This window comes from Dermacentor variabilis, chromosome 3 (genome assembly GCF_050947875.1).
Source record: "Dermacentor variabilis isolate Ectoservices chromosome 3, ASM5094787v1, whole genome shotgun sequence".
NCBI lineage: Eukaryota > Metazoa > Arthropoda > Arachnida > Ixodida > Ixodidae > Dermacentor > Dermacentor variabilis.
This window is the reverse complement of record NC_134570.1, coordinates 67,867,737-67,890,977: the sequence shown is the minus strand read 5'-3', so window position 1 is coordinate 67,890,977 and position 23,241 is coordinate 67,867,737. Positions and strand designations below refer to the sequence as shown.

General features: G+C 47.5%; 3 protein-coding genes across 8 annotated transcripts in view; 1 reads left to right on the top strand and 2 right to left on the bottom strand.

The window, feature by feature from the left end:
* LOC142573804 (high-affinity choline transporter 1-like) overlaps nucleotides 1–11,480 on the top strand; it is a 32,251-nt gene extending 20,771 nt beyond the window's left edge. Inside the window, exons 6-9 of the mRNA XM_075683056.1 lie at nucleotides 556–685; nucleotides 1,131–1,348; nucleotides 4,613–4,811; nucleotides 9,172–11,480. Coding sequence (XP_075539171.1) covers nucleotides 556–685; nucleotides 1,131–1,348; nucleotides 4,613–4,811; nucleotides 9,172–10,433 — 1,809 coding nt within the window. The 3' untranslated portion in view covers nucleotides 10,434–11,480. The remainder of the gene's footprint in view (nucleotides 1–555; nucleotides 686–1,130; nucleotides 1,349–4,612; nucleotides 4,812–9,171) is intronic.
* Nucleotides 1–23,241, bottom strand: part of LOC142575821 (uncharacterized) — a 262,670-nt gene that overhangs the window by 136,698 nt on the left and 102,731 nt on the right. The gene's annotated exons all lie outside the window — the stretch shown is intronic.
* The window catches only part of LOC142573980 (uncharacterized), an 8,919-nt gene continuing 5,481 nt past the window's right edge, over nucleotides 19,804–23,241 (bottom strand). For all 3 annotated transcript variants that reach the window (XM_075683177.1, XM_075683179.1, XM_075683178.1), the window contains 2 exons: nucleotides 22,740–22,793; nucleotides 19,804–20,712 (listed from right to left, as the gene is read on the bottom strand). In XM_075683177.1, coding sequence (XP_075539292.1) covers nucleotides 19,909–20,712; nucleotides 22,740–22,793 — 858 coding nt within the window. In that variant the 3' untranslated portion in view covers nucleotides 19,804–19,908. The remainder of the gene's footprint in view (nucleotides 20,713–22,739; nucleotides 22,794–23,241) is intronic.

Sequence of the window (23,241 nt, the reverse complement as noted above, 5' to 3'; positions counted from 1 at the left end):
ATTTTTTTCAAGGCAAATTTCTCATATCACGACAAGAGTGTATCTAGACGGTATTTCTTTAGACCTTAGGTAGGTTATCATTGGAACAAATATCCGGGCTTTGACGATTTCCTGCGTGGAAGTAAAATTGCAAAAGCTGTGCCTATAACAAATCTCTCTCTCTATACATACATACATACATACATACATACATACATACATACATACATACATACATACATACATACATACATACATACATACATACATACATACATACATACATACATACATACATACATACATACATACATACATACATACATACATACATACATACATACATACATACATACATACATACATACATACATACATACATACATACATACATACATACATACATACATACATACATACATACATACATACATACATACATACATACATACATACATACATATGCGGCTTGATTACAGCTGTATTGCTCTAAAGGCGTTCTGTATACATTCCATGTCCCTATGTTTTAGCCGATACGCTCGTGGGTGAAACGATGCACGACCTGTTTCCGCGCAGGTCTACTTTCAGCGCGTGCTTGCCTGCAAGAGCGTGGCGGAGGCCAAGATTCTTTCGTTCATGGCGGCCTTGGGTTGCATGTTCCTCGCCGTGGCTCCCGTCATCGTCGGAGTTGCCGCCAAGCATACCAGTGCGTCACCTGTTTCCTTCTCTCCCCAAGTGTTTCTCGCCAAATGCCTCTGTGTGCACAACTCTCCGGGCTTGGAAAGGGATTATAAATGCGGATGAAATTTAATTTCCTACCAGTAATATAGTACTTATAATACGAAATGTCAGTTGTCATAATACCGGAGTTTGTTAGCGCGAAATCGCTTAACTGAAGTGACGTAAATTATAATCAGCGTGTTTACTGTCGGCAGATCGATCAATCAATCAATCAGTTTTGCATCAACATCTGTTTGATTCTTTCAAGCTACTGTTGTTGACCAAGTGAGCGTGCGCGTATGCAATGTCAGGCCGTGCCGAGAAGCCTTCAAAGGCTTCCAAGGAATCGCCCGTCGCTATCGCGGTGCCCGATAGAGAGAGAAAGGCGCGCCTCCTGAGAGATTGTCTTCCACATGTCACGTGCATTGCAGACTTTACGGTGGCTGGCTACCCGGGATCGTATGAGCTGAACGATGAGGACAGCCCGCGGGTTCTGCCGTTCGCCATCCTGTACCTGACCACGGGCATGAAGGCCATTTTCGGCCTCGTCAGTATAGCGGCCGCCGTCATGTCATCCGCCGACTCCTCCATGCTCAGCGCCTCAACAATGATAGCCAGGAACGTCTACCAGGCCCTTCTCCGGCCCACGGTCAGTCGGCACCATAAGCTTGGCAGGGAACGTTCATCCAAAACCAACCAAAAAAATTATTCAGATCCCACGCATTGTGGGAATCGATGTTAAGCGAAGCTTTCTTTGCTGATTGCTTTGATTGACGATAATTAGTGGTGATGTTGAGGGCGGTTGTTTAATTTCTTCAATATTTTGTCCAACATGGGAGTGGTGAGTTGATGTTACCTTGCATACACCACTCCTGTTTGTCTGCCTAGTGCACAAAACACAAAGAGAGCGGTGTTTGCTTAAGGTGTTGCTATGGGCCATATTTCATCACCTCTGAGAGGGTTGAGTATTGTCATTGCCTCACATGACACCTTGAATCGTGGTAGAAGCAATAAACTTGGATTATGGGGCTGTACGTGCTTAAACCACAGTCGGATTATGAGTCACGCCGCAGGGGCGGACTCCGGATTAATTTTGACACCATGGTGTTCTTTAACGTGTCCCTACATCTAAGTGCACGAGCATTTATTATTTTGCCCCATGAAAATGCGGCAGACGCAGTCGGTATGAAATCCGCGGCTTCGAGCAATGCCATAACCGCAAGGCTGTTATTCATTCGTTTCGCAACTGCGTCTGTTCTACCCATTCTCTGCCCCCACTCCCCTCCTCTCATCCATTCTGTCTAGCTTCCCTCTGGACTTGCACCTTAGTAGAAATGTAAGCAGTTTTGCAGGGGGTCACGGATAATTGCAGCTGTCAAGAGGCTAATGTGGCGACGCCCAGGCAGCTCCAGAGGGCATTGGGCACATACAGCACGGTGTGGTCCAAACGAGTTTCTTGCGTTTCTTCTCTGTCAAGCTCCTTCCATGTGTATACGTGCACATAACCTCCCCCTCCCGCGAAGTGTGTCATGACCTCCCCCTCAGCGCGGTGTGTCAGACAACAGCAGCAGCAGCGTGGAAGTCGACGGAAGAGGCAAAGAAAGCTCGCTTTAAAAACATCTGGAATAACTCGCAGCCAACAAATCATCCCCCAAACAGCCATTCTAGAATACTTAAATGCCAACTGCAACAAAACTTGTGGCGCACCTAAAGATGCTGTACGTTCAGATAATAGAGCTTTCACGCAAAATGCTACGTCTGAAATACGAGTGGATCCATCACGAAAAGCTGAAACAGTGAAATGGAAAAGAAATCTGACAGAACACATTTCGGGTTCGATGTTGACGATAATGCGATTAACGTTAAAACAGTGCAGCGACACACCGCATTACCACGATACAACATATATCTCTTTGCAATCACTGCACCTCAGTAGATATACTCCATAGTATCATTAGTATCTCGGCTGACATTTCGTTGCAATAGCCTTTCATACAGCGGCCGTGCTCGATGTGGAGGTGTCTGTTGTGGACGGGGCGCTATTACATAAACATAATTAAGTCTGCGTAACCCTTTGTGTCACCTTGACACGTCCATTTCGGGGGTTGGCCAATAATAGGCAATTATAGCCACACATCGATATCACGCATGCAGTGCCGAAGTTGTCCGGGCACATCTACCCAGCGACCCTTGTTTTCAGCTTCGCAAGAGAGAACCAGATAGTACATACCCGATGTGCCAAATTGTGTAGATAACTTGGGTCACTGGAAGAAAGACGGCAGGTTTATATCGCAAAGCGGGGCGAAAGTGCCAAATAATTCTTACAGCATGAATTAAAAACAAAACTAACGACGACGACGTTACCGTTCGCCGGAAATTGCGCAGGACCCAGAACTGTTCACAACGAGGGCAGCTCATCTGCATAACCTGACCTCCGAGATAACGCGACACCCAGGGCAGGCTGAATACCTCGGAGGCGGCGCACGCTGATATTTGTGTCATAACCGCTAATTACCATGTGAACGCTACGTCTGCTTACCTGCTAGTTAAAAATTCTTATTACGAAAACTGGACACTTGCCGTGTCTGAAACTTTATGATAGCGTAAACATTATGTACTACTCATTAATAAATATAAACACTCTCTCCAAATCAAAATTGTATCTTTGCTAGTCAAGCCCAAATAAAAGCTTGGAAATATATTTGACGTTTTCAGGTTCTCCAAGGTGTATTAAACTATCCGAAATTACTGGTATTTCATAACCACCTATATGTGCCATACGCGATGACAAATGTAATTATGCAAATTGTCGACTTCAGCTTCGATAGACTTCGGTGACGTCCCACTCCGGACAACACTGGAGATTATGCTCACAAACCTGTTTACAGAGAATGTTAAAAGGCCTACAAAAAAGTAAATTTATCAAAGTAAAGTTTCACAAAGTGAGTAGACTAAATGTATAAGACACTGTACGACAACACGCTTAAAAATCTTGGAGTGCTCTTAAGAGTGGAACGCGATAGCGTTCAAATATCCCCGACTGCTGCTCACGCTTCCCGACAATGGAGCCTATCTGACCGTAATGCTTACCCGGAAGCGCTGGCAGAGAATGCTGAGCACGAAGGCGACCTTTCTGGTAGAAACGCGGCCTCTTGCGTAAGCCGGTGGCGGAAGTAGTGCACAGCCGCCCCCCAAATTACATAATCTTCAAGTTTCTGTTATTGTTTAAGTCTGAGAAGATGTAACATTTAAGTGTGAGAAGGTGTACCTTAAAAGGCATGCGCTGTCGGTGTTTTGTTTCATGGCGTTTTTTTTATGGAATTTCATTCTCAAATTTCCGAGGAATAACCGGGTCAAGAATCTAAGACAAGGTAGGACCAAATAGCGATAGAATTATGTGGCATTATAACCCGCATATACCGCATGCAATAGAACAAGGCGTGGCCAATACATACGCCTAAATATATATGGAAATTTTCGCTCACGGACAACTCCACCGACACCAACACCGATTTTTTTGCGACATGGGTCCATTAACGCTGTCGCGTTAATATTGGCTGGCGAAGTACTTCTCGGCGTAATGAACAATTTCGACATAAACAGAAAGGTTGGTTGCCGCGAAAACCGGTGGAGAAGTTTCATCAAAGTGCTGAGATGTTTTGATGTAATTTATGTGAAGGCTGCAGCAACTCCTAAAGGTTGCCCTTAAATGTTGTGGTTGGACTTCATCGGTTTCGCTTTTTTAGAGCTGACAGAACTCATGATGCATGCCTCCCAAGAGCTTGCTTGCGTATGTGTACCTTGTAGCGTTGAAAGTGTTGTTAAGCTGCCGGTTAAAGTTACTGGTGGTAAAGATGTCGCAGCGGGAAGACTGTACTTAATATCTGGAACTGCCGCGGATACTCTCGTGCAGGCAACAGAGAAGGAGGTGGCGATCGCTCTGCGCACCACGATCTGTGCCCTGGGTTCGTTGTCCGTGTACACGGCGCTCTCGGTGGATTCCGTGTTCGCTCTGTGGAACCTGTGCTCGGACATCGTCTACGTTCTGCTCTTCCCGCAATTACTCTGCCTGTTTTACTTCAAGGAGACCAACGCATACGGCTCAGTTTTGGGTGAGCTGTTATGGCCGTTTAGCTGCAGAAATTCGTGCTATCTTCAGGATGAAGAAAACAATATCTACCGAGCTCCTTGGGACTTCTAGCGCATACAACACAATGTCTTGCACAAAATATGTGTGCTGTTAAGGGGATAGAGCTTTGTGACCTTCAACAGCGTCTGCTTTGAGCTCGAACCAGGTTGACCATCGGAGAGGGTCCGCCAAAGAAGACGAAGTGATGTAGAAGCAAACAACAGAAGTGTAACATGTCATTACGGGTGAGCGGTGAGCTCCAAGACAAAAAAAAATGCGTGCATGCACCTGTACGCAAGTGCAACGATGCGACCACACGTGGCCGTGGCGGCTCGCTGGTTTTCTTATACTCTAGCTCCACCATACGGACAACCTCATATTCTGCTGCTCCCTGGCAGAAAGACTTGCCATGACACGTCGGGTAAACCCACACAGAGGGGCACGGTAGGGGAACCACCCCTTGGCGTAGACGGGCTGAACGTAGGACACCTCGGGGCAACCAACACATAAGACCACCGGGGGAGGGGGGGGGGAGGCATTCCTTGGCATAAAGTGGATTTGCACTTTTCACGCGTAATCCCGTCGCACACATCCGACAGACAAGACTTTTCATGTTGACGAGCGTGCCGAGTGTTTGACATCCGGTTCCGTTCATTGCCGCGCCAAGTGAACCGTATCAGTGCCTATTTACGCTATATTAGGGTGTCGGATATTCGTGGACAAACACCAGCCTAAGACGGTGATGCCATGTTGAGGACCGGGTCCGGCCGCTTAGTTGCGGGGAACTTGCTCGTAATTGACAAAATTGTTTCGCACGTAATGCTTTTATTGAGCCATGCTCAGCTCTACATACCTAACTTCACCATGTAGTCATCGCGACAATATATTACTCGTACAACGTACTGCTTCGATTTGTACGTAAGTCCACTGGAAATGTTCGTTTATCACTTTCTCTTTGGCATCACTTTCTCTTTGGGTCATGCATAACATCAGCAGTGGCAGAACATTACAATGAATGAATGAATTAATTAATTAATTAATTAATTAATTAATTAATTAATTAATTAATTAATTAATGAACGAACGAACGAGCGAGCGAACGAGCGAACGAACGAACGAACGAACGAAACGAAACGATCAATTTCATTCTTTTCCCGGATAAAAACTTTTCGTGCCGTGATTTTGGGCTAAAAGTTACAGAAGTATCTTGACCTGGTCCGGACCACACCTCAAAGCACCGAGTGATTTACAAGCATCGGTGCCACGCATACGTGACAAGCAAAACTAAACTTGCAGTAACTTGTGCACCGTAGACAACACATGGCGGATAGCTAAGCTGTCTTTGCTGCATGTGGCACCGATCTGCGGACCGCTTTCTGTCCGTGAATTAAAGCCCTCACTCCACTTCCCTCGAAGTAAAGATCCTCTTTCTCTTTGAAGAAAAACATGAAATGCAGAACAGTCCTTGCCCTCACGTGGTGCCCAAGGCAGTCGTGATCCAGAAACGTGATGAACTAGGTCAGGCAATACTGACAGTTGCTGTTAGTTGTTAATGATACTGCTGCTGAAATTGGCGCATGTGCTGAAATGCGTGTCATCGGCTGAGTGTATTCTATGGACGACTCTCGTCACCACCCAGATGGCGAGTAATCCGAACTTACTAACGCCAGTAAAATTGTTTCCGTGTGCAGTTTTCCTAAATATCAAGCTTGCTTAACTTGATTTTCCACAGATTTTGCTTGCTTTAAATGAAGGTCCTCCAACTTTAAATTTTAGAAAAAATGCTGACAATAATTAGGGCGTCATAAGTAATTTAATTTAGTACTTTTCCAACAACCACTTTTCGTTCCATAATCCAAAATTGCCTGTGTCGCGACGTCATGACGCAGAGTGCGGTCACGTGGGTGCGGGACATTGCGACGATTGCGGGAATCGCTGCGGCTCGCTCAATTGCATCCTATGCTGCTACTCGTTCTGAAGACCGATGCAGCCGCATAGCATATGACCGAGCGAGCGGGAGAGAGTGCCAAACGTCGCCATGTCGTGCTCCCACGTGACTACCTTCTTCGTCGTGACGTGAATGATAGGTTCCGACGTGGGACATATCCTTAGCGAAGGCGGTTGACCAATGACAAAGAGCTGTTACGAAATAAAGGCTTTGTGAATTCGGCTCCTGGAGTGCGCTCGCGTTTGCACAAGGTCTACTTGTGAACGCCCCGTTCTGCGAACATTTCATGTTCTTCCAACGTTAAGAAGTGCATTTACTTTTCTACTTTTGTAACGTCAGCTTTCCATTTAAGTGTACATCTCTGGCCAGTCTTTTCATGGAAAACCCAATAGAAGTTGTATCTCAGGTACCACAGACGCATTTGTATGTCAATATTTTCATATTCCATGGCACAGTGTCTGACTTCTATTAGATAACATATATCTACTGCAGTCCGTGACGTTGGGCCATGTTGGAAGTTATAAAGCATTCGAGTGACAAAATACGAGGGGAAACAATGCGGCCGATGAGACGAGTTAGAACGTACATACAACGAAGCTTAACGTGAGCGCATGAATAGTCGAAACACGAGTTTTTTTTTTATGTTAAGACAAAATTAACACATAACAGCAATATTCAATCAATGTAGAGAGGCTAATGCAATGTCTTATAAACGAAGCACACACGTACAATTGACCCTGGCGCGTCCTGGCGTTTTTCTAGTTCTTTTTTTCTTTTTCTTTACCGTGCACCGATCCGCTGCCGTGGGATGGATGGATGTTATGAGCGTCCCCTTTGAAACGGGGCGGTGGGTTGCGCCACCAAGCTATTGTTATTATACTGACTAATGCCCCACCTAGGTTAAACAAGAAAAAGAAAAACTACGAACTCCCACAAGCAAATTTTCTGATCCCCTGTTGCGAACTGTGCTTTTGTACATCCCCGTTTTTTTTTGTCGTTTCCCTACTTTTCCTCCACCAATCCTCCTATCGCCTCTTACAAATCCCAATTGCGGACATGTTCCACTGCTCTCGCTGTACTTAAGGGCTTCAAGGAGGCCAGTGGTGCCTAAGTCGGCCACTGGGCAGACGTATGGGATGCATGGAGCTGACCGCCATCTGGTGCAAGGAATCCAGCGGTGGGAACGTCGCGCACGTCCTCAGCTGTGATTGGTTGGGCCATTCGGCAATAGAAAAGTCAGGCCGCAGCATCCACGGTCACAAAAAGCCTGAGATGTTAAAAAAAATACTTAGCTTTTAATAACTACCGCAACCTATGCAGGATTCCTGCAGTCTGTACTGCGGTGACATCACGCCAAGTGGTCGCTATCCCGGGGTTTCGGGGGGGGGGGGGGGGAAATGGGGTGAAGGAGTGGGTATAAGTGTGAGATTCTGGTTGCGAGACGGCGTGCAGCTCACATTCATTTTTCTTTGTGTTTTTCACCTTGGGAAAAATAAAAACGCAACCGTTTCCGTCTGCTATAATGAAGCGTTACATTCTTGGGCATGCGCGGTACTTCTAGAAACCAAGACCGCACTTCGTCCGTGGAAGAGACGATGATGGTAACCTATGCGAAACACTTCGGTCAAATCTCCATGGCTGTAAGAGGGTCCATACAGCCAACGTAAGCTATCTGTACCTAGAAGATGAGTCAGCAATAATTTGCAGAAATTGCTTTGTGACCCTGATGCCAAAGTATTTAGTCAGTAGGATATCAGGCTTATACGTTAACCGCACGATTTTCCAGATTGGTTTATCTCCAACTACCATCAAAGTCGTTCGTCTTAATTTAAAGGACCTCTCTGAGCTGGCAGGTTTACTTTTGCAGCTATTGCACTGGCATCTTTTTCATGTTCAGTGGAACATTTCGGTGGTAACTTCAGTGGAAGCTTCTCCCACGTTCAGTAGGAGGAGTTTTCGAACATTGTTCCGTAAGTTAGGTTTTAAGGTCATTGTATAGGTTGCTGAATAGAGAGGCTAAGACTAATTTTACGCTTTAGGGTTGATAGCGAGTGAGGTAAAAAGAGACATTGATTTCAAGTTTCAAAACCAATTGCGAGTCTGCTGAGCCCAAGGAGCTACAGTGCAGGTACAATATCAAGACTTTCGAAATGACTCTGCAAGTAACGTATATCATTGAGCCCTGTGGAACGGCTCCTGCAACTTGCATGTATGCAAGTTGCTACGTAGTGTGAGGGGCACTGTCTCTCACAACCAGTGGGGCTTTGAAGTAAGTGTGGGGTTTAATAAGATCCGAAGTAGTCGACCGAAACGACAGATCCCGTCAGGCCCGCATAAGTGGCTTGGAATCTTTACGCTAAGAACGCACGTCACAGCCCGACTCGCCTTCTTGCAGCTTTCATCGTGGGCGGCGTGTTCCGGTGCATGTGCGGGGAGCCCTCCATGAACGTGCCGGTGATGGTGCGTCTGCCCCTGTACGACCCGAAATTGGGCCAGCGGTTTCCGTTCCGCTTGTTGTCCATGACGCTCGGCCTGGCCACGCTCCTCCTCGGTTCGTACGCGACCGCCGCGGTCTTTCGCAGAGGTTTGGTGCCAGAGCGGTGGGATGTGTTCCGTTGCTTCGTTAAGCCGTCACTGACGTCCCAGCATCGCAAGGCCTCGATCGTCTCCTTCGACCAGGGCACCGGCACCGGCAGCATGGGAAACGAGAACACGCCCGGGGCCGCCTCCAGCACTCGGCGTGTTTCGACCATCGATATGGCCAGCGAGAAAGACGCTACCACGACGCGAGTTTCGAAGGGCAACCGGAGGCTGTCGGTTGCCACTGAGCTTCCCGATGAAGCTGAAGACGTCAAGCACCCGAGCACAAGGAGATTCTCATTGGCCTTGTATCGGAAAAGTTCGCACACGCCGTCGGCTTTGGACCCCACTGGTACGCGGGACGTTTCGACCGCCGATAAGGCCAGTGAGAGAGAGACCATCCCCTCGGGGGTTTCCAATGATGAGCGGAGGCTGTCGGCGGGGCTTCCCGACGAAGCTCAAAATCGCAACCACCTAAGCACAAGGAGAGCTTCATTGGCCGCGGGCCGTAAAAGTTCGCTGATGCAGTCTAGTTCGGCCCTCACTGGCACTCGGCGTGTTTCGACCGCCGGTAAGGCCAGCGAGAGAGAGGTCATCCCCTCGGAGGTTTCCAAGGATAAGCGGAGGATGTCGGTCGCCGCTGAGCCTCTCGACGATGGCGAGGCAGCTGTTGGCCTGACTAGAAGGAAATCCTCGTTGGCCTGTGACCGGAAAAGCTTGCTGATTGAGTTGGGTTGTGCCCCCACCAGCGCTCGGCGCGCTTCGGCCATCCGTGCGGCCAGCGAGAAGGAGGCCCTCACTTGGGGGCTTTCTAAGAATAAACGCACGCAGCCGGGGGTTGCCGAGCCTGCCGACGAAGGTCAAGACGGCAGTGGCCCAAATACAAGGAAAGCCTCGTTGGCCTCGGTCCGGAGGCGGTCTTCGGGCATGCAATCGAGTTCGGCGCACGAATCGTCCGGGGCGGCGGACAAGTCTCTCACGGAGTGCTCTGCCACGGAGGGGAGGGCGCCACGCGAAAGGTCTAAGTCTGCAGGCGCCAAAAGAGGCAGAAAGGAGACGCGCAGCAAGTCCGTCTAACACGGATCGAAGTGATTGCGGCCAACTCACTACTGCAGCGCGCCTGAGGGCGACCGTGATTGTGGACCTGAGCACCCATTGTTCAAGAAGGGCTACTTAGAGACAGATTTTCACTGCACCCTTTCTTTTTATTCTTTAATATTCGCACAGTCCTCTTTGATGCGTATGCTACTCTTTGGTGGCGTTTTTAATGCACCCTCCTATTTGATCATGTAATCGCGTCTACGTTTAAGGTGACCTAAGGTTTCTTCCACAGTTTTTGACAAATAGTGATTTCTGTGAGGTTAAAGTTAGCGCATGCAATGCGTCGTGAAGTGCCGTGAAGATATAAAGCTGCAGCGAAACTCTTGACATAACTTGCTTGGCACGCTGCTTGGCGGATGTGACGGTGTAAGTACTGCTTTTCGAAGAATTTTGCGCCGCTCCTTATTGGAGACGAGCTTCCGGCGCGAGTGCCATTTTTCAACGTCTGCTTTGCATCGTCTACATGTCTTCGCTTCACCTCAACATGTATGTGTTCTGCATTTGTAATTGAATGAGACTGCACAACCGCATCCGGTACTTTGTAAATATCTGCGTATTCGTAAAAGGAACTGTACCCACTTCAGCACTATTTCGAGCCTTATCTAACGAGCCCAAATAAGCGTGTTCGTTTTGTCTGATTCTATACAATTCTTCAAGAACCTAATGTACAGCTGCGCGTTTTAGCCTTTAATGGTGCCATCGAGACATTGGGTACTTGCACGTGGTGACGACGCAGTTCCTCGCAACGCAAGGTACCGCGAGCGTGTCGCTTTCTGAACACTGGTTTCAGCAGTGTCCATTATTACCTTAAATGCTGTTTCAAGGTCACTAAAATTTACGGAAGAACTCTCGAGCTAACTTTAAACCTGAACACTATAAGCGCTGTAAACACACAATAAATGACGAGAAATATATTGGCAGCACTATTTTCGAGCATTCGACCGTAAATCTTTCCGCAGGCCATCATTATGTAAGGCATGACGATTACGTACTGCGTACGGCAGGCAACCGAATCGTGTTATAACGAACAATTTTTCTACAGCGATGGTGTCGTATGGCTAGGATCTCGTGGATCACATCCGCGCGGTGACTAATTTTCCATACGTGGGCCGATCCCGAAGACAGTGCAATAACTGGGCCGACCCGCGGCTGAGGTGAAGTAGGCGTTAAGCACTCCCCTTACGTGGACCGATCCCGCAGATTGCAAAATACCGCACCGACTCGCGGCGGAGATGCACGTGGCGTTAAGCACTCCCCATACGTGGGCCGATCCCGCAGATTGCCCAATACCGGGCCGACGCCCGGCGGAGGTGAAGCAGGCGTTAATACCGGGCCGACCCGCGGGGGAAGTGAAGCAGGCGTTAAGCACTCGCCATACGGGGGCCCGATCCCGCAGATTGTGAAATACCGGGCCGATCCGCGGCTGAGGTGAAGCAGGCGTTAAGCACTCCCCATACGTGGGCCGATCCCGCAGATTGTCCAATACCGGGCCGACCCGCGGCGGAGGTGAAGCCGGCGTTGAGCACTTCCCATACGTGGGTCACTCTCGCAGATTGTTCAATACCGGGCCGACCCGCGGCTGAGGTGAAGCAGGCGTTAAGCATTCCCCATACGTTCGCCGATCTTGCAGATTGTTCAATACCGGCCGACCCGCGGCGGGAGTGAAGCAGGCGTCAAGCACTCGCCATACGTGGGCCGATCCCGCAGTTTGCAAAATATCGGACCGACCCGCGGCGGAGATGAACCTGGCGTTAAGCACTCCCCATACGTGGGCCGATCCCGCAGATTGTGCAATACCGTGCCGACCCGCGGCGGAGGTGAAGCAGGCGTTAAGCACTCCCCATACGTGGGTCGCTCCCGCAGATTGTGCAATGCTGGGCTGGCTCGCTGCGGAGGAGAAGCAAGAGTTAAGTATTTCCCATACGTGAGTGATCCCGCAGATTGTGCAATAACGGGCTGACCCGCGGTGAAGATGAAGCAGGCGTTAAGTACTTACTCCCCGTACGTGGGCCGATCCCGCATTTTGTGCAATACCAGGCCGACCCGCGGCGGAGGAGAAGCAGGCGTTAAGCACTCCCCCTACGTGGGCCGAACCTGAAGATAGTGCAATACCGGGCCGACCCGCGGCGGAAACGAAGGAGGCGTCTGAAGATAGTGCAATGCCGGGCCGACTCGCGGCGGAAATGAAGGAGGCGTTAAGGTGCCCACATACGCAGCGTCGCTGGTCATCTCTCTTCACAGAGTGGAAGGGCACTGGGTTTTTTTTTTTTTTTGCGTGGTATGCGTGGGTCTCGCCTTCCCTCCGTGTTCACCGCAAGGGAAACGCCTTGTCAGGATGACGCCGATGGCTTGTCCAAAATAATAAAATATGACCGAAGGTAACATGGTGTAAAGCATCTACCGAAATATGTTACATTACGACGAATGATGACAGCTGAAGTTCTGCGTTAGCCTTCAGATTAAAGGGTGTCTACATGAAACGGCTCAAAAGAAAGGTGATCTTCGCAGCACGGAAACACATCTTCACTATTCACTAAAACAGTGGAAATGCGTAAACCATAATGTAGGGTAACAAATAGTAAAGAATTAGGCGAGACGTTTACTTTACTAATATATCTACAAAACAACGAACGATTACGCCTGAAATTTTTCCTTTCAGATTGAAAGGCGGCAAATCTATACCCTGTTCGGTGCATAGCAGTCAACGGTGTGGAGGCTAGAGAGACTTCTTGCAGTGGGGCGACTTCGTTGGCACTTGGTTATAGTTCAATATTTCCTTTTCTGTTCTTTTTTTTACCGCAATTGTGCGCAAATGCTTTTCAGATAAGCTCAGTATTGAATGAAACAAGTTTAAATCCTTAGAATCAAACACACTGTGCTATACGGCTGCTAATGCGTTGTATTAAATAATTTTAATCTGTATTTTTTGTTTTGTTTCTTTTTCTTTGCCACGCGTCGCAAGGGACCTCACGTGCGTGCTCGGGCTAGCGAACGCTGTTGGTGCGCAGCAAAGCATGGTCGGAACGCCTAGAGAAGCATAGACATTTTTCCGCGCGGAGTGTTAAATTTTAACGCGATAGCGTTAAGGAGCTCGTGTCGCAGAAAAGCCGGTGTCGTCGGCGTCGGCGTCGGTGTCGGCGTCGGCGTCCGCGGCGTTGGCCGTGAGCGATAAATCACGGCAAGCACTTCATAAATAAAAAGCAACTTCCAAGATTGGCTGGGTGGGAATCGAACCAGGGTCTCCGGAGTGTGAGACGGAGACGTTACGACTGAGCCACGAGTTTTTTTTTCTTTATTTCCAGCTTGGCTACAAGCCTCAAAAGTGTTTGTGATCATAGATCACACTCGTTTTATATGTGTCAAAGTATCAAGCATTGACACCACAGCTTCATCACAGTCATTCATCTTGTACACGTCACGTACCTTCACAACCATTTCCACAAAATATTCATACACAGTTCGGCCTTTAACATCGCAGTGTCTATATGCCAACAGACTACGCCATACTGCGTGCAGTCCAAGTAAAAAGATGACATCCATCTGTTCAAAATCGCGTTCAGGCGGTAAAAAACGAATGCCATGTGGATTGAGGGGTAGGTCTATCTTTAACGTTCTCTGTAATATACCCCAAAAGAATATGGCATTATTACAATCGATGAAAACATGTTCAATTGTTTCAGCTTTGTTGCAGAGAAAGCATCTGCTTCCCCATGGCACATAAATCCCTCTTTCCTCTAGCCACGTTTTAACAGGCAAGGTTCCCGTGTGCAGCTTGAAAAAGAATGTTTTAACGTTCGCCGGTATACACATATTTTTTACCCTTTTAAGTACGTCTTGCCCAGGCCCTTGTTGAAAAATTAACCGATATAATGGAACAGGGAACACACTTTCAATGAGATCCTTCATAAGACGCTTTCTTTTTACATTGGAGAGGTACTCAAGGGAAAATCTCGCCCTAAGGAAACGATAGGACGTTACAACTTCACGCAAGAACCTTGAAATTGTGTAGTGAGGGCCAATGGCTGAAGAAACAAAGAAATCAGGCATAGAAACTGTTAACATGGTTTGAAAAAAACAACACAGAAACGGGTCTCTTTCGTCCCTTATCAATATGAAACGTGATACAACTTGCTGAAGAAACAAGTGGCACACCGACAGACCACCTTTCTTTACTCGACGAAACAAATTCGTCCTTGATGTTCGCTCCCACGTAGAACACCAGATAAACGTGGCAAATATTCGGTGAAATTTTTGAATATGCTTACGTGTACAATACAGTGCCTGCAGAAGATACATAATTTTCGCAACGAGAAAAACGTTGCAAATAGTGGCACGTGCAAAAATCGATAACTCACGTCCACCCCATGCTTCGGCCATTGCACGCATTTCATCCGTTTTTTCGAGCCAAAGCGACTCGTTCTCACGATACCCATCCAAAGGTACCCCCAGGTAAGTGCTAGGTGTCGTGAGCCACCGAATATTTTCAAAAACACCGGGCGTGGCATTCCAATGGCCATGCCAGAGACCAATACTCTTTTGCTTATTGATTTCACTGCCGCTTTTCTCGCAAAAACTTTCAGTAATTCTTAATAATGAGCTAACACTCACCCTATCTGCAGCAAATAGGGCAACGTCATCGGCATAAGCTAGAACACGTACTTCACAGGACTGTATCTTAAACCCCCTGATTTCTGTACTATTAACTATTTTTCTACAAAGCGGCTCCAAAAATAAAGCAAAAAGTAAAGGACTTAACGGACAACCCTGTCGAACGGAAGAGAGTACTTGTATGCGTTGTGATAGTTCACCATTAACAATTAAATTGGTACATGAGCTTTGATATGCCATTTTGATGCCTTTACACATGACGGAACCAAGCCCTACATAATTAATTAATAACAAGAGAACACTATGTGGTACCATATCAAAAGCCTTAGCTAGATCTATTTGCAGCATCGCTACCTTGAGGAGAGCGCTATCGCAATATTCTAAAATGCTTCTAGCTGTATGAATATTTGTAAATATTTTCCTACCTCTGATGCCGCACGATGCTTCAAAGCGGTACAAAAGCGCCTCTAGTGAACGCGGTGTTGCCTTAGAAACGAGCTGTTTCTAAGGCTCAGGCGTGCGTCGCTTGCTCAGGCGCACATTTCGTTGTCGCGCGGAACGCTGCGTTGCTCGACGCTCACCGCGTCCGATGCGGGGCGCGTAGTCGCTGCGCCGTAGCCCATTGTCTTACACCCCTTGGCGGGTCGATGGGAACGCTGTCGCGTTCCACTCTTGAAGGTGAAGCTTAAGCGTCCTCCAATTTTTCTTGACCGATCTTATTGCATAGCTTCCACAGAGTTGACTGCTGTGCATAGGACTGAGTATAAAATGACTTAAACAAAAGCAAATCTTCACAGAACAAAAATACTCTTGGTCATAGTTACGGCTGCAAATCTTGTGTTCAGCGCTCGTGAAACACTCGTGAAAGAACTACATTCTGCGACACGCGTTCGGTCATGTAGATTTTAACGCAGCAGACGCAGCGCCAAAATCCAGTCTGCTTGATTGATTGATTGATTGATTGATTGATTGATTGATTGATTGATTGATTGATTGATTGATTGATTGATTGAGATTGAGTGAGTGAGTGAGTGAGTGAGTGAGTGAGTGAGTGAGTGAGTGAGTGAGTGAGTGAGTGAATGAGTGAGTGAGTGAGTGAGTGAGTGAGTGAGTGAGTGAGTGAGTGAGTGAGTGAGAATTTGTGCAGACGAAAAAAAGTTATATTGGTGTGTTTAAGGTCAAGACGTGGTCTACATCTCAAAAGTTACTTTACAAAGATTGGTATTCGGAGCAGCAAAGAACGAAGTCTCTCCGTGCATAGTCACCTGTCACTTAAGCCGGCGTTGTATGCCCACTTGTCTACAAATTTGCAACCATGATCCGCATGGAATGCGTGAGGTGTACAGAGTAAGCAATTAAGTGCATGCAAGCTTATAGAAGCCATTTGGTTTTTCATAACGAGTTGGGTAACGTGTGCTCTGCTAGACCATCTGTCGCATTGCATGCCTCAGAGATAGATTACATGTTTGCAGACCATTACGTGGTATTTTGTTGTCTTTTACTTTGTCATTTGCCTATTTAGTAATCAAATAATTTTTTTGCTTTGTTTGCTCAGTTTGCCGCGTATTTGTTCGATTTCAGTAAAAACTTCAATTGATGACGCTTTGTCTTTCTTCATTGCCTTCCTATAAACTCTTTTCGCTCTGATCGCCTCAAAAAAGAATGCCAACTTGCTAAGCAAACCATCTTTCTGTGTACAGAGCGCGTCACGTGATGATGTCGAGACACTCTAGAGTAGAAGGCGATGTTTTCCAGGATTGAGAATTATCTCCACAAGTAGTGAAGCAGCTGTTAAATAATAAGTGTAGTATTGGAAAGGAAAGTCGCTGCACTTTCACTGCATTGGCGTTCATCTGCTCGTAGTTCTCTCTCTCTTCCACCATCAATGGGTAGGAGGACAAAAACAACCTGGTGCGCAGACTGATGAGAGGGAAGTGAAACTGTTGAAGAATTCACCGACGATGAAAATACTCCCTCATGCGGAATTGTAGCGCAACTCTATACGTGTTTTAATTTCGCGATGTATTGGCTGGCGCGGATAATCTGTCTCATGCAGCGCGTTGCAAACGGAGCTAAATGTGGCGTGACTTCCCCGCTAATCGGGAGATAACGAGAATCAGCACGTGGTTGACGTGCGGGCACCATTCACAGCTGCCGCAGCAGACCGACCTCCGCTCATGCAGCACTTTCTTTCCATACAGACGACGCGCGCTACTCCGGCGCCATCTCGTAGCCAGCGTCGCCGCAAAGCCCGTCTTGCGTAGCACTGCGCTCTTCTTCTCATGCTTTCGCCATACCTTCCTCTTCCGCTTTCTTCCTCGCGCTCTCTTCGCAATCGTTGCGTTGCGCGTTCGCTTTCATCCTCCACTGTGCTCGCTCGCTTGGTTACGAGGAACAACGACAACGATGACTCTCGCCGCAGTTACGGGCACCTAAGAGCTGCGCTCCAAAAAATAAAACAATATCTAACAGTAGTACCACCATCATCCCTCTTCTTGCCCGTCTTTTATTTTATAACACTGACATCCCTCACCACACCTTGGTCACCAACTTAATATTCTGCTCCTCCACCATTATGGATGGGCAAGGGAGAGCTACGCGTAGATTGCCACGTATGCTCATTATCTTTCCCGGTGACCGCTTCTCACCGGCTGAAAAATGTTCAACGTTATCGCCCAACGAAACACGCACATTTCTGTATCTGAAGTTTCTCAGATGTTATCGCTGGTTATCGGCGGTCCGCAAGCAGTGAACCTTGTCTAATAAGACTGTGTGCGCGACACAAATTGTATAGCGTTTTCTGTAAGGCACGCGGACGCCGATTGATTATGCTGAAACTCTCGACGAATAATGCATAAAAGCCGGTGTGCTTGACCCGCAGATCAGCTCTACGAGTCTGCTCGCCGGTAGGTTCTCCGTGTTGACGCATGCGGCGCGGTCAGTGTCGGTCTCAAGCTTTCTTTTCGAGAGCATCACTGATTGCCTTTGTTACGTTGGGGGCTGCAAATCTTGCGATCGGCGACATGTCAAACTGCGACGTCGTATCCCTCTGCAAGGCAACATGTGAGCGGAGTGGCTGCAGCGCATCCGATTTTCGATATCTGATCGGCGACATCTACGTGTTTGCAGCGGTCCCTTCCCGCCGGAACATTACGTACTACCACAACAGAGATCTTTAGCCTGTCCGGTATTGCGGTGAACGCAAGCGCAAGCGAAGCTCCCATAGAGCGCCCGTACGCTCTGCAATGGCGCCTTGATGATGGTTTATTGGAATCGCCTTTGAAACAGAGCGGTGTCAAATAGTCACCTAGCTTGTACAAATTACTCCGGTATGCTATACATCTTTTTCATTCTAGCATCCTTGTATACGTCTTTTTAATCTCGTTTCTCTTCTTTAACACTTGTCTATCTATACTTTGTACTGCTACCTATGCGTGCTCAATCTTTTCCCTGCTTTTTTCCACCAGTTCTATAAAGGTTCGTTGCTTTCCTCGTCTGCTAAATGATCGGTGCTTCCATATAATTTAAAGGACCCCTCACCAGGTCTGGCGATCTTGAGCTGACAAGCGCAGAGCATACATTACGCAGTAACGATCGTGCCTGCCAAGTATTAACATCGCTGCGCGCCGAGGAACGACCTGAAATTTCAAACCGAACACCGTTTTCGTTTCTCCTCGCGGCCACTGCGCTCCAAGCCGGAGGATGACGTACATGTGCTAGTGCGCCTACGTATACGTGTTTGCACTGTGACATCGCTCGTGGTGACACGTGACTTCGAGAATTATTTAAGGCAACATCTATTATTTGTGTAATATGCTGTTTGAATAGACGAAATAAAGCTTAGAAAACAAACGAACAAACCGAATGACTCTGTTTTTGTTTTACTTCGCACCGCAGCAAGTTAGATGTTGTTGTTGTCCTGAGTGGCCGTGGCACATACCCACAGTGGGGGATTGGCCATGAATCGGGTGGTTCAATTAGGTGCATAAGAAAACAACAAGGGGGTTCACAATTTGAGAGTTGGAGTTTAAAAGTAAACGTTTTGTTTGGAGAAAAAAGAAATCAGAAGAAAACCGGGTATAAAATAATAATAATAATAATAATAATAATAATAATAATAATAATAATAATAATAATAATAATAATAATAATAATAATAATAATAATATAAGAAATAAAAGAAAGCTGTGGTTGGGAGGGAGAAGGATCAGTCTAACATGAAAATCGATTGGTTTCAATGAGGTACTTTTGCATCGACAAGCAAACCTTTCTGTGACTGAACCCAATATGGAGGCTCCAAAAGATAGGATCACACTGATAAATTTAGACCAATAGAGCGAAGCGGGATTTCGAGTAGTCGTTTTCTTATAATAGAAAAACGTCTGCAAGACAACAAGAAACGGTCTGTTGTCTCCGCTTCGCCACAGAATGAGCACAATGGTGAGGGGACCAGACCAGACTTGTGAAGGCAGAAGTTCTACGCAGGTTTACGGCAGCGCAGCCTCGTGATGGACACTTCAATTTTCCTCGTTCGGCAAAAATCTCTGTGCCAAGGCTATAGGAGATGTCGGTAATCCACAGAGTTGGTAATTGTGGAGCCTGATACTGCCTGCATGACGACACTCCTGCGAAACGCCCTCTATATTACTTTTCGCTGTGCCATTGCCAGAACAAAGTGCCACTTTCAGGTGTGCCACGTTTATGCACGCGACTGGTTTAATCGTAGCAATCGTCTCAGTTGACCGTCAATAAAACGACATCTTTATAGCGTCGTGCAGCTAGAGAAGAAAAATCGCGCGAAGAGCGAAAAATTCCGTCAACGCTGGCGCGCGTCCCCATCCACTCAACGGTGTTTCTTGCTTTTGCGAGTCCCCACAGGAGGAGGCGGGACCGGGCGTCGCGCCTTCATGACGCGGGAAGGGGGCACTTCCTGCTCGCTGGGCGCGGTCCTGGCGCCGACGGCCGCGCGGTCCACGGCGACGTTAGGCAGTGGGATCATCGGACCACCGGGGGTAGACCGCTGGGAGGACGTCGCCGGCGCCGTGGACACCGCGCCACTCGCTGTCGGAGTCCTCGAGACCGGTGACACCGTTTCGAGCGTCTGCGGGGCTCGAGCTCCACTACTCCGAGACGCGCTGGACGTCGTCCCCCCACTAGACGTCGAACCGCGAGACGTCGTCTGGGCGAAGGGTGTCGTCGCGCTAGGCGTCGGTGCGTTGGGTGTTGGACCGCTGGACGTCAGACGTTGTTGGGTCGGAGGAAAGCCGGGTCCAACGGGGATTGGGCCTGGCGATATGGACGCGGCCCCCATGGGCGACGGGTAGGCATATGGCCGCGTAAGATGGTTGGGCGACACCGGTAGCGGCGTGATACTGAAGCGTGAAAGCCCAGGGTACATCTGCGGGTGCATGGGCGACGGAGCAAAGGAAGGCAGGGCACTAGCTGGAAAGATCGGCGTCGGGTCACGGAAGATAGCCGGGTCAATCTCTGGCTGCGGGATGCTACGTTGTGGCCTGGTTGTTGGGTTACCACCGTGTTGGCTCAGGTCGCCAGGAGCCGCGCGGACCTCGGTTGCCCCGTCAAACGCTTTGCCTCCGGTCGACTCGTACACTTTGTAGAACGCGTACAGCATCGTCGTGTAGTACAGCTGCGTACAAACATACAAAAAATGACACGAACGTGAACAGCTGACGGCCTTACGGCGAAAATAATGCAACTACATCAGGTTGCGGTGCCACAAAAACCACGCGTACAATGACTCGCCACTTTTCAGAACATGCAGGGAGCAGCAATCTGCATTGTTAGCGGGTAGGCGAACATTGCAACACGTATCTCACCACCGTTATTGTAGTACTCATTTTCTTTCGTTTCAGCGAACGGCTTGCCTGCGCCGACTACGTGGTGCGTGATTGACTCTCAGCCTTGGTAACTCTTTATGGGTCGTCTTGTTTACTTATACCATTGTCAATTACTTGTCTTAAAGACGTGCGGCCTGTGTAGGCGATGTGTGGTACAGCGAACGTACACGCAGGTAAATGTATATAATATATTTGTGCGTGAGACGACGAGAGAAGACGTGAGAGAAGACAATAAAAGCCAGTTTCGCTTTTCGTATTTCGCGCCAAAATATGGAACCGATGATGTATGCTTGCCGCCACAGGCATCAGGCATTTCCACGCGTTGAATAGTTCTGCGTGCGCCATTATTAGTATTACGACGGCATGGACAGATTTTTTAGGAATTTCGAAGTGTCATTTTTTGCGTTATCATTAGGAATGTCAAAGAGGAAAAAAGTAGTGTGTGTGTGCGTGCGTGCGTGCGTGCGTGCGTGCGTGCGTGCGTGCGTGCGTGCGTGCGTGCTCCGGACTACCATCAGTGACATTTCGTACCTCAAAAATTGAATTCATGGATAGCCTGCACCTCAAAAAGGTATGACGTAATGCAAGCGAATTTCTCGCGCATTTGTCGCTAAATTGCCGCCCTTTTCGCTGTTCATTCTGTTCTTCTGTGTCAAACCTCCGACATCGGTAAATGGTTTTCGACACTTACAGGTTCTCTAATAATAAGTTGGAAGTAACGAACGCCTGAAGCGTTCTAAAAGAAACCTGTTTCACACCGCATATTTTCTGTCCAATGCGTTCCACGGCACGGTAGCGGCGTATTTGCACAAATGCGCAATCGGCTCCGGCGAACATTTTCTACACAGCACTACGCGAAGCCTTGCTCTGAAATGAATGAATGAATGAATGAATGAATGAATGAATGAATGAATGAATGAATGAATGAATGAATGTGTGATCAAAATTCACTAATTAAAGAAACTGCTTTAATATATTCTCTCTAATAGTGATGCTTAATTCCTACTCATTGCCATTCTTTCAGTGCGCCTTCATTTCGCTTCCATTTTGATACCTTTAGACTGCGTATGATGTCGTTTTCACGTATATGTATTCGACTTCACTAATTATGCTATGCACGTTATGACATTTATACCGTTAATTCATCAGTGTTTAACGCGATTACCCTACAGCACGTTTATATCTGCTTCTTGCTTATGCACATTTAATTCTTTAATGATGCTGTTATGTGCTAAAAACCTTTGTTTACGGTTTGCGATGTGTTGCAACCGCTGCAACCTGTGTTTTATTATATTTAGTTTGGAAAGGTGGTCCACTTGTAGTCTTTGACTTCGAAACCTGCTTCTTTATTTTAACATCCTGTAATTTTTCCAATCACCCCAGTAAAACCTGTTCTGATTCTGAGTATACCCTACGGCCTATACTTTAAGTCCAAGGCCTAGTCGATTCCTGCCGACAGATATAACATCATCTCACGGCTATCAAAGCACACAGCCTCCGAGTTGCTCTGAGAGGAGTCGGTTCGAATTAATGTAGCAGCGCCATGCAGCGTGCCAGTCCACATAAATCTATTACATCCAACGCATCTTAGCACTTCCGGAAAATGTTCAGTCATTGCGTAGCGGACACTCTACTGCAGCGGGCAAAGATGACATTATGGACGTCGCAATGAAAACATTCTTGAGTAGGGGGCGGTGCCCGCTTGCTGCACTAGCCTGAGATGAGTTCAAGACCGGAGAAGCTACTACGGTCTTCTCATTACACATCTTTCTTTATTGAAAGTTTGTCCTAGCGTAAATTCATTGCTTCTGCTTACCTTACCGAAGCCAGCCATTATAATCCAGGGACCCCAAATCAAGACAATCTTCACCTGCAAATTAGGAACACCACTGCTTTCTATGGCTGTAGCACCAATCCCTGGAGGTTAACGACACCAACTCCGTTACTGTACGTGTCCCAGATATGATGCATGAATGTAAAATAAATCAAAATCAAAAGCCATCTATGTGAATCAAACGAACTGTAGATATCATCTGAAACTTTAAAAACACATCCAGTATGTTTTGTATCGGTATCGTAAATTTGAAAGCGGCGTACACGATAGGCATCAAATTATGTGCGCGTTACTTTAGTCTTATTGCAATAAAAAGGAAACATTCGTTCTGTATAGTACCGCGGAACATCGCTAGGGCATCAAAACGAAAACGGAGGCGTCCATCGCGAAGGTTGCTTGAAGCACAAGCAGTGATGCGGCAGCTTTATGTGTTTTAAGGAACACAATGCCAAAGAGATTCATGCAGAGTTGGTGGTGGTGCATA